Source organism: Schistocerca americana, chromosome 7, assembly GCF_021461395.2.
Source record: "Schistocerca americana isolate TAMUIC-IGC-003095 chromosome 7, iqSchAmer2.1, whole genome shotgun sequence".
Lineage (NCBI taxonomy): Eukaryota > Metazoa > Arthropoda > Insecta > Orthoptera > Acrididae > Schistocerca > Schistocerca americana.
Window position 1 is genome coordinate 112,058,257 of NC_060125.1, and position 12,093 is coordinate 112,070,349.

General features: G+C 39.4%; 1 protein-coding gene across 1 annotated transcript in view; it reads right to left on the reverse strand.

The window, feature by feature from the left end:
• LOC124622752 (ras-specific guanine nucleotide-releasing factor 2-like) overlaps positions 1-12,093 on the reverse strand; it is an 898,440-nt gene that overhangs the window by 267,629 nt on the left and 618,718 nt on the right. The window contains exon 20 of the mRNA XM_047148541.1: positions 3,171-3,350. Coding sequence (XP_047004497.1) covers positions 3,171-3,350 — 180 coding nt within the window. The remainder of the gene's footprint in view (positions 1-3,170; positions 3,351-12,093) is intronic.

Genomic DNA, 12,093 nt, shown 5'->3' on the forward strand with positions numbered 1-12,093 from the left:
TGGTGGAATGATAGAGTAAGAGACGCAATTAAAAAATCTAATATGGCAAAGAAAAACATGGAGTTTGAAAAAAGAAATCAGAACCAGGGGCTGGTGCCAAAAGATCAACACACGGCGACAGCACTGGAGAAAGAATACCAACAAAAGAAACTCCAAGCAAAGAGAATTGTGAAAGAAGAAAAGGAGAAGAGTTGGAAAATGTTCACCAGGAACTAGAGATGGATAGCAACGGGAACCAAAAACTGCTATATGGGTCATTGACAAGTAAAAGGTTTGATAGGGAAGACATAAAAGTGATTGAAACAGGTGATGGGGGTATTAACAGGGACACGGAAGGTATCAGAGAAGAGATGAAGAATTATTTTGAAATATTACTGAAAGAGGAAGGTGCACAAGAAAGTAACACCAAAGTAATTGAATTAGAGGAGGAGCAGGATCCAATCTCTCGGTTAGAAACAGAGAATTGTCTGAAACAGATGAAAAGTGGAAAGGCGGATGGAGTAGATGAGCTGACAGTGGATGTGATTAAAGCCGCAGGAATCCATGGAATACAATGGTTACACTGGGTGCTGGGGGTGATATGGAAAGAAAACAAAGTGCCGGATGAATGGAAGAAAGGAATTATAATACCATTGTTCAAGAAAAGTGGTAGAAAGAAATGCACCAACTACCGAGGAATCACACTGTTATCACACTGCCTTAAGATAATGGAGAAGGTCATAGAAAAAAGATTGCAGAAAATTCTAGAACACCAATTAGAGGAACAACCGCATGGGTTCAGAAGTAATAGGGGAACAATAGACCTCGTTTTCTCTCTCCATCAGTTAATGGAGAAGTATTGGGAAAAAGGAAAGGACATGATAGTAGTATTCATGGATTTGGAAAAAGCATATGACAGTGTACCAAGGGATAAAATATGGGAATGCTTGAGAAAACATTATCTTCCTGATTTATTAATTAAAAAACTCCAGATGGTGTACGATGGTTGTGAGAGCAGTGTATAAGGAGGAGGTGGAAGATCAAAATAGCTTAAGACAAAGAGAGGTGTTCAGCAAGGCAGTTCACTCTCCCCTTTACTCTTCATTACACTTATGGACACAATCATGAAAGAAATCAAGGAGGAAGAAAAATGAAGATCTCAGTGCTTTTGTTTTTGCTGATGACATCGCCACTTGGGAAGAGACAGAAATGGAGGTTCAAAGTAGACTAGATTAGGAACAAGACAGTGGCAATGAAGATGAGCAAGACGCCCACACCTTGTAACATCATACTGGAGGGGGAGAAGGTTGAATGTGTGGAAAGCTTCAATTATCTAGGAAGCATCATATCACACAATGGAAGTTCCAAACTAGAAGTATTAAACAGAATAACAAAAGGATCTAGCTTCTTCCACCAAGTACGAAATCTAATCTGGGAAAAGGAAGTCCCTCTAAGAGCCAAACAGACTCTGTATAAAACTTATCTCCTGCCAATCTTGATGTATAGTCTAGAGGCCTGTGTCATAAATAAGAGAGAAGAGAGTCAAATACAAGCATGTTAAATAAGTTCCTTAGGTCAGCTCTACAAAAAGATTAGGAGAGACAGAGCCAGGAAGACCTGCAGGTGACTGACTGCAAAGGAGAGGATGACTGCTTTGAGACTGAAGTGGTTCGGTCATGTGAAGTGAATGCACCTGACTCGAACTCCGCACGAGTATCTGGAGATGGAAGTGCCAGGAAGAAGACCAATTGGGCTGCCTAGAAAGAGATGGACAGACCAGGTTAAGGAAGATATCAAGAGGAGAGGAGTAACATGGGACGTAGTGGAGAGGGAAAAGCTATACCAGGACAGAAACCAATGGGACCACATCATTCACCAAGTTCCTACCCGGCTCACTGGAAGGAAATCCTGATGATGACCTGTGGCAACTGCAACTGCTTACAACCATTCCCAGTTACCTGGCCTACAACTGCAAAACACATACTCTGGGAAACCAATGACACCCTGGTAATTAGCAAAGATCATCAAACACATGCTACCTTGTATCTCAATGACCTTTAGTCTTGTCCACATACCAATTACTACATGTGTCCTATTTTATCACTTAACACTAGGATAAAGAGCTGAACTGACACTATTTCTAGAAGGAACTACCACCCCTCTGTGACCTCGTGTTGTTCTGAGAATGCATAGACCTTGGTTTGGCCCTGGTCATGGTATTATGCTGAGCTAGAGATGCAACCATGGTATTGCTGAGTGAGAGACATCACCTTCTTCTATATTTGTATGTATATCGTATTCTTAAATTGCCCCCTGTTGTTCTGACAATGCATGGACCTTGGTTCAGCCCTGTCGGCAATAGTCTAATACAATCCGTGTGTCAACCTACTACCATTACCACCCTATGGCCAACTACCATCTTTCTAACTTGTTACCACCCTATGGCCAAGTCTCAGACATATCATATCACCTTAGCAGCCAATGGTCTTTCACGAACTATGAATGGGAGGGCTGAGTGCCATCATGTGAGGTCTGAGAGAGGGTCAGTGAGGTAGCAGCCACAACAGTGGGTCACTCTCTTGCCTGCCAGCTTCCTTGCCCTCTGGATGTGTCCGCCAGTTCTTCCTATTGAGGGTGAAATGCTCTTTCCATACCATGTGCGTTCACTCCATGGCTACAGCCAGTTGTCATGCACATTGTACCCCTAAGTGGTAGGACTTGGGAAAAAGCCCACGTTTTCTATGAAACCTCGCATTTATCATTTTTCATGTAGGAAAAACATCCCCAGATGTCCACCTGCTACCAACCTGACATGCACACTCTGTTCCATCAGCTACCCTTGTCCAACCATCACTCCTGCTACCTGCCTTCTTTCCGCTGTTACCTATTTCACCAGACACAGAACCTCATCCCAGTATACCTCAGAATTGCGTATTCTTCTGACACAATGTGTGTGTGTGTGTGTGTGTGTGTGTGTGTGTGTGTGTGTGTGTGTGCACTCCAGCTCGAAAAAGTGTTCGCCCAAAAGCTGGGGATGCTTTCAGTCTTGTCTGCATGCCTATTGATGACTCATCACCTCTATTACTCAGCTAGACATTACTTTTAGTTCTAAATTATTTACTAAATTATTTACACATTAACAGAATTGACTTTCTAATCAATAAAATGATATTTCAAGCACACATACTTACCATAGGAGGTGCAAGCAGCAGATCAAGATCCACCTTACTACTTTCAGGTTCTTCTTTTGTTATAAGTCTCAGAAGCTGAGAAGCTGCTTTATGCTCAGCAGGTAGTAGATTTGGACTGTAGATGATATCATCAAGAAACTCAATTGTAAGGTTCTTGAGACGCTGATCATTTTCAAAATCCTGTTGATAATAGATATAAAAAATTCTGACTCATGTTCACTCCTTTATATGAAGTAAGTAAACAAAGAGTAGTATTAAACATCATTCTAACTGTGTTATTTCAGGCTTTCCCAATATGATAAATGCTGCTGGGCATCTTGTGCACTGAACTGCAAAATGTTATGGGACTTGACAAGGTCAGATTTGTAGAAATGGAAATCTTATTTTTTCAATATAAAATTTATTTTTATTGATGATTAATTTATAAAAAGTTGACTGTTTTTCATTATATTCAAATCATTACAGTGAGTAACTTGTCAAAAGCACACACTGTGGCTTATGTGACTATAGCATAGCCAGTAACAATAATGTCATATGGTTCAATGGCCTGGTGCAAGTCTTTCAATTGGATGTCACTTCACACTTGACTTGTCCCTGAGCCAACACCAACCTGTGCTTTCAGGTGGTCATCCATGTTGCTAACTTTGGTGACTTTGCAAGAACCGATGTATTAGGTGTGGTAAGACAGTTGGTACAGCATAACCAGTGGGCCTCCTCATCCACATCATGGGAGATGGTCAATTGCACAAAACAGGGGACTACATGGTAGGATGGTGTACGGTGTTGATTGCATTTGGCTCCGGACTGTCAAGGCCCAGATGTGGCTGACAGAGCTCTGGTGAAGACACTGCGGCCTTGTGGTATGTACGGTTGGCTCCCGAAAGGCTAAGGGAGAAGGTCCTGATCAAAAATTAAAAAGAACTCAAATTGCAAAACTGCAACAAAATGAAGCTGGATTGATAAGTGTTAACAAACATGCCAGGAAAAGAACAATAATAATGGAAAAACAAGTCATGGAAGAAAGAGCAGAAGTATAAAGTGAAAGGCAGACTTATATATTGGAATTGGGAAAGTGAGATCTCTGTATCCCCCAGGACGACATAAGATGGTACTAGATCAAACATTGAAACTGATAGCTCCACAGTAAGTAAGGCAGACAAGAAGTAGAACCCTAGAAAAGTGAGAAGACAACATGTTCCATAGCTGTAATGTGGAGAAACATGAACTTCATACAGGATTTGTGATTAACATCAGCTTAACACTAGAACCTCCGAGTGATCAAAATGACCACAACATGTTTTCAAAATATTATTTTAACTGCATTTTTTGTCATATTGCAATGAGCTTCAGTGATTTTTCCAGGTTGAAGGTCAGAATCACCCACACTAAATGTATGTATTTTTTGAAAAACAAGTTAACGAGGACATTGTTAACAAGTATACTTAGAACTGCAAGAGCAGTATTTTGACTGCTGTATTGATTATTGTAATAAAATGTCTTACAACATGTCCTCCTTCCTTTGGTTGAGATTAGATCTGTAGTTTTGGCAGAAGAGCCAACACCGTGTTACGAGAGGAGGCTGAAATGCACGCGTTTTAGCTCACGCAGGCTGGCGTGAGGAGGGAAGGACTATCCTGACGTGAGGTCTGGAACGTGACAAGGAATTAGAATTCAGAACGCGGACGTAATTAGTTTGATACTGAACTTTAATCCATTAATGATGAACGTCGCTCTTGACGGTACATGAGTCACAATATTATCTGTTCAGAAGACACAGTAACTGAATATGGCGCCTTGCTAGGTCGTAGCAAATGATGTAGCTGAAGGCTATGCTTAAGTGTCTTCCCTGCAAATGAGAGCATCTGTAGTCAGTGAACCATCGTTAGCAAAGGCGGCTGTACAACTGGGGTGAGTACTGGGGTGTCTCTCTCTAGACTAGACCTGCCGTGTGGCGGCGCCCGCTCTGCAATCACTGATAGTGGTGACACGCGGGTCCGACGTATACTCATGGACCACGGCCAATTTAAAGGCTACCACCTAGCAATTGTGGTGTCTGGCGGTGACACCACACAATCTGTTAACAATCAGTCTCTAAACAGCAATAATATGCACAATAATGAAACTCTTCTAATTTACTTCTGTCCATTGTTTGTCTCTCCATCTCCAGTCATATTGTCATTCATTAGCTTGTAGCAACGTAGTAATCACGGTTCACAGATCTCCATTGCTTACTGATGCAGAATTGTTTGCTCTCTTACATGATATTCCAGATGATAAGTCTGAAGCAGAATATGACCTAGATGCAGAAGACCCAAGAAAAGATGTGAACAAAGATTACTGCCAACCAAATGATCACTCTGGAAGCAGTGATTCAGATTATTCTGAAAACGTTGTTCAGCCAGGTTAGTAATAATTACAAAATGCATTATTTACATGTCAAAATTCCACTTTCATATAAAATTCAGGATTGAGATGACAGTTACTCTGAGCAGACACTTCTAGCTTGAAGTTCTAGCTATTACAGCAGCAGAAAATGTATCACATAAAACAAGATATCCGAAGGAACAGATCAACGCATGTCTCCCAAAACCACGTGATATGTTGTTGGGTACTGATGGCATCACGGAGAGGACTGTAGCAGTGTTTCGAAAGACCACATCTGGCAGACTGGCAAGTTATAACATCATGAGATAAAATCCAGGACCTAGACCATATTCAAAATGGTATGTTTCTGATGCCAGTGGAGTGAGAGCATGGCATCTGTTTATTGATGAATCAGTACCAAAAGACATAAAACACTGTATGGAAATGGAGGCAGAACATGTTCTAGGAAATGAATTGTGCAGTGTAATTTTGGAGAAACTGGAGGCTTTTATTGCATTATTGAATGCCCGTGGTGTTCTTGGAGCCAATAGTACTGAACTTGATGAACTGTGGTCTAAAAAGTGGGGCCACCCTATCTTCAGTGATACTATGGGGAGAAACTGCTTTCAAGAAATTCTAAGATTTTTGCACTTTGACATTAGAAACAAAAGATCAACATGTTTGAAGACAGATAAATTCCCTTTAGTATCAAAAGTCTAGAACAAATTCATTGAAAATTGCCATTTGACCTATATTACAGTTGAAAACCTAACTGTTGATGAACAGCTTTTTCAAGCAAAACAACACGTCCATTTTTACAGTATATGCCAAACAAACTAGATAAATTTGGTACAAAATTTTGGCTTCTTTTTTATTATTATTTTCACATCTAGTATCATAGGACCAAACTGAGGAGCAAAACTCCAAGGTCATGGAATGTGTCAGTACATGAAATTACAACATAAAAGTAATAACAGATAAAAATAAAATTTTTATGAACCAGAAAACAGTCAAGCTGTAAGTTTAAGTAAAGGCAATCAACAATGTAACAAGAACCATCTTAATTTTTCAAGGAACTCCTCGACAGAATAGAAGGAGTAACCCATGAGGAAACTCTTCAGTTTAGATTTGAAAGCGTGTGGATTACTGCTAAGATTTTTGAATTCTACTGGTACGTTATTGAAAATGGATGCAGTATACTGCACACCTTTCTGCACAAGAGTTAAGGAAGTCCGATCCAAATGCAAGTTTGATTTCTGCTGAGTATTAACTGAGTGAAAGCAGCTGTAAACAAGAAACAACAGTAAGGAATACGTATATTGAGAGGCTAATGTCAAAATACCCAGACTCGTGAACAGGGGTCAACAAGAGGTTTGTAAACTTACACCACTTATTGCCTGAAGTGCCCGTTTCTGAGCCAAAAATATCTTTTACAGTGGGAAGAGTTACCCCAAAATATAATACCATATGACATAAGCGAATTAAAATAAGCAAAGTAGACTAATTTTTGTGTCGAACCATCACTCACTTCAGATACCACTCGAATAGTAAAAACGGCAGCATTAAGTCTTTGAACAAGATCCTGAACATGGACTTTCCACAACAGGTTACTATCTATATGAACACTTAGAAATTTGAACTGTTCAGTTTCAGTAGTGATATGCACGTTCTGTGAAATTAAAAAACGTCAGGTTTTGTTACATTGTGTGTTAGAAACCGTAAACACTGAGTCCCACTGCAATTTAGCATTAGTTTATTTTCTACAAGCCATGAACTTATGTCATGAACTGTGCTATTTGAAACTGAGCCAATGTTGCACACAACATCCTTTACTGCCAAGCTAGTGTCATCACCAAACAGAAATATTTTAGAGTTACCTGTAATACTAGAGGGCATATCATTTGTATAAATAAAGAACTGGAATGGCCCAACACTGATCCCTGGAGCACCCCCCACTTGACCATACCCCACTCAGGCCCCACATCACAGCCATTCTCAACACTGTGAATAATGACCTTTTGCTGTCTGTTACTAAAGTAAGAGGTGAACCAATTGTGAGCTACTCCCCATATTCCGTAATGGTCCAGCTTCTGGAGCAATATTTTGTGATCAACACAATCAAACACCTTAGTTAAATCAAAAAATATGCCTAGCATTCAAAACATTTTGTTTAACCCATCCAGTACCTCACAGAGAAAAAACAATATAACATTTTCAGTTGTTAAACAACTTCTAAAGTCAAACTGTACATTTAATAGCAAATCGTGTGATATAAAATGATCAATTATCTTTACATACCCAGCCTTCTCAATAACTTAAGCAAACACTGATGGCATAGAAATAGGTCTAAAATTGTCTACATTATCCCTTTCTCCCTTTTTACAAAGCAGCTTTACTACTAAGTACTTTAATCGCTCAAGGAACTGACCATTCCTAAAGGAAAAATTACAAATATGGCTAAATACAGGGCTAACATGTGCAGCACAGTACTTTAATATTCTGCTAGGCACTCCATCATATCCATGAGAGTCCTTAGTCTTCAAATATTTAATTATTGACTCAATCTCCCCTTGTCTGTATCACAGAGGAATATTTCACACATCAATCTCGGAAAGGCATTTGCCAGGAGAGTTATATGATTTCCAGTAGAAAATCAATTTTTATTTAATTCACCAGTAATGCTCAGAAAATGATTGTTAAGTACTGTACATATATCTGATTTATCAGTAACAGAAATATTTTTACTACGAACTGACTGCCAACCCTGTACTGCTGGCCAGACACTTCTTCACAACTGACCATATGCTTTTAATTTTATCTTGTGAATTGGCTATTCTATTTGCATACCACATACTCTTTGCCTTCCTAATAACGTTTTTAAGCACCCTACAATACTGTTTGTAATGGGTTACTGTAGCTTGATTGTGGCTACTTTTAACATTTTGATATAATTCCTGCTTTGTTCTACATGATATCCTTATCCCACAAGTCAGCCACCTCGACTGCCTTTTACTGATATTACCCTGTTTAGAATGTTCTAATGGAAAGCAGGTCTCAAAAAGCATGAGAAATGTGTTAAGGAGCCAGCCATTGTGGCCGAGTGGTTCTAGGTGCTTCAGTCCGGAACCGCGCTGCTGCTACAGTCACAGGTTCGAATCCTGCCTCGGGCATGGATGTGTGTGATGTCTTAGGTTAGTTAGGCTTAAGTAGTTCTAAGTCTAGGGGATTGATGACCTCAGATGTTAAGTCCCATAGTGCTCAGAGCCATTTGAATCATTTTTGAAATGTGTTAAGGAAACAATTATATTTGTCATCTATGTTATTGGCACTGTAAACATCTTGCATCTTGCCACTCTTGTTCCTTGACAAGGTTTAAAAAACTCTCTATTGCTGTTGGATTAACTTCCCTACATAGTTTGTAATTATATGTGACATTTGTTTGTGTACAAGAGCACTTTAGTGTTAAAATTTGTGCATCATGGTCTGAAAGGCCATTCACCCTTTTACTATCAGAATGCCCATCTAGTAATGAAGAATGAATAAAAATATTGTCTATGGCTGTGCTACTGTCCCCTGCACCCTAGTTGGAAAAACCACAGTTTGCATCAGATCATATTAATTTAGGAGATCTACCAACACCATTTTCCTTGAACCATCATATACAAAATTTATACATAAGTTACCACATATAAGTAATTTCTGGTACTTCCTATAACATGAATCAAGAACCCTCTCTAGCTTGAGCAGAAATGCTCTGAAGTCAGAGTTAGGGGACCTATAAACAACAGCAACTAGAAGTTTAGTTTTACTAAATTCAACTGCCCCTTTACAACATTCAAATATCTGTTCATTGCAGTGCCTTGATAGCTCTATGGACTCAAATGGAATACTGTTTTTTATGTACATAGCCACTCCCCCACTCCTCAAGGAACTCCTTGAAAGACAGCTAGCTAATCTGTATCCTGGTATAGGAAGCTTCTGAATTTAAGTGGTGCTCCATTATACCAATAATTTCAGAGCCAACATCTATAACCAGTTCACTAACCTTATCTCTAATACCGCATATATTTTTATGAAACATGCCAATTCCTTCTCTACTTGGAAACATGACATCCTCTAAAAGTGAGCCCTTAGTTAGAGGGGCTTCCTTTAAGCAGGTATACCTATCAGCTGACTTCAATCTAAAAAAGTTGCAGCTCTAACACTACAGGAATTTTTCCATGAGTGGTCCCACCATCACCCACACTACACTGTCACCTATAAGCTTTGTCAGCCTCCCCTTCCCATACCTACTGAGGTGCAGGCCATGCCTAGTGAAACCCGATCTACTGATAGACTTAACTGGCACCACTGAAATGTGTCCCATGCCCTCTGCCACCAGTGCCCTCTCCAGCCCTGTGTTAACATGCCTAACAGATGCATTAAGATGAGGCCGATCATGATGCTGAAACAGTTGCACGAAATGCAGATTAGTGCCACCAGTTTGAGTAGCTATCTTTACCAGGTCACCACCTATATCATATTCCCTGTCCCTACAAGACTGTTCCCTGCTCCACCCACTATCACTACCTGATCATACTTCATAACATTCCTACATAAATCCCTTATGCTGTAGTCACCTGAGCCAACCCTGCACTAGGCTTCACAATGCTGGTGACCTGGTACTCACTCCCCAACACTTCCTGCAACTGCTGGCCCACACCTCTACCATGCAAACTACCTAGCAGCAGAAACTTCTTCTTTCTGTTAGACTTTGCAGCTGATCTAGACCTCCTAACTGCTGAGTACTGCTGCATGTTCTCTACAACTATAGCTACAAGAGGCTCCTCTCCACTCAACTCTGACAGTTGGTCAAATCTATTGCATACACACAAAGTATAGCTGTCTGAATACCTCCTCCTCCTTGCTGCCTTCTTGCCAACTGCCAGTTTCCATTCCCCAGCAGCCTTCACCCTCCTGAAACTATATAGTTCCTCCTTTGCGGTTTGTAACTGCACCTGAAGAGCACAGATCTTACACTCCTGCTCCTCTATCAACTTGGTTATGCGACAGATTCTGCATTCCCAGGAGAGGATCTCATTAGAATGTCCACTGGCTTCCCCACTGCATTCCCCCAAATGAAAATACTTTGAACAAATCCCACAACCCACCACTCACAAACCTACGACAGAGCCCACACTTCTCACTGATGGTAAAATCTATACGTCTACATTACCTAAGTTCACTTACACCAGTAGAACTATTTACAAAACTAATAATAGTGGTCTCAAAATTCTCTCTCTATGAAGTAAGCTATTACTTGTATTAATACTATTAAACCACAACTAATAGCAATACCAACAAAACTTCACAAAATCATTAGCTAAAACCAAAAATTCAAGTGGCCACTGGAACACTCAATGAAGTTAACGGGTTCCCTTATTTAGGAAATGACAGATCACATGACCTGACTCTTCCTGAAAGTATTGTAATGACGTTGATGGAGCCACTTCAGATGAAAGTGCAAAACATGACTATGAAACTAACGTACTAGCATTGTTGAAACAATTAGATGATGCAGAAGAGAAATCCCTAATGCTGTGAAGGCAAAGAAGGCTAATCGTTACGACTCAGACCTCTTCAAACATTCCTGTGGCACTCTTACTGTATTTAAGGGCAAACAAAACAAGACTGTGCTTCTGTATAGCACTCTGTACTCAGAAGTTGGACTTCAAACAGGTCTAAATAAAAGTCCATAAACAATAGATGTCTACAACAATACAAAATGTGGTGTTTATGTGGTGGATCAAATGGCAAGAAAATACACTGTTCGAGCTGGTACTCGTAGATGGACAGTTGATGTATTTTATAATATTCTTGATGTGGCAGCTATCAATTCATGGATCTTCTCAGGAAAGTAATGGGGATGAAGATCACTCATCAGAATCATATCCTGAAGCTATCAGAGTAGCTATGTATGGGGTACATGGACTCAAAAAGTAACTTGGTGGAAACAGAAGCTGGATCTGGAAACTCGGTGGAAGGAAATAAAATGAGGAGACAAGGTCAAATGAAGAACTGTAGGAATAAGACAAGTTATATTTGCAAAAAGAACCAACAGCAAGTGTGTGGTTCTTGTTCAAAGGACATATCTAATTATTGGTATGTATTTCTTGCTACTAAAGATATGTAATTCACACCAGTGAGTGCAAATACACAAGAAAAAGTCAGGCAGTGTTTTACAAATATGTTATGGTATGTGGATTTGGCAAACAGATTTCATGATTATAAGTGGACTACATAAAATATTACAGTAATTTTATAATAATGAGTATACAACAAATATGTCAGCTTCTTTACTAAAAGAATTTGAAATAAAAACTGTATTTCTTAATTAGATAAAACATTTCTAAAAACACATTATTGTTTATAATAAATGGAAAAAACATTAATTTTGAGAAAATTTATATAATTCTTCTTATTTTAGTCTTATGAACCTGAAATACACATTTGAAATGATAATAATGAGAACAAAAATAATAATTTTCATATAGCAGTCAAAATGACTGCATCGGCAGTT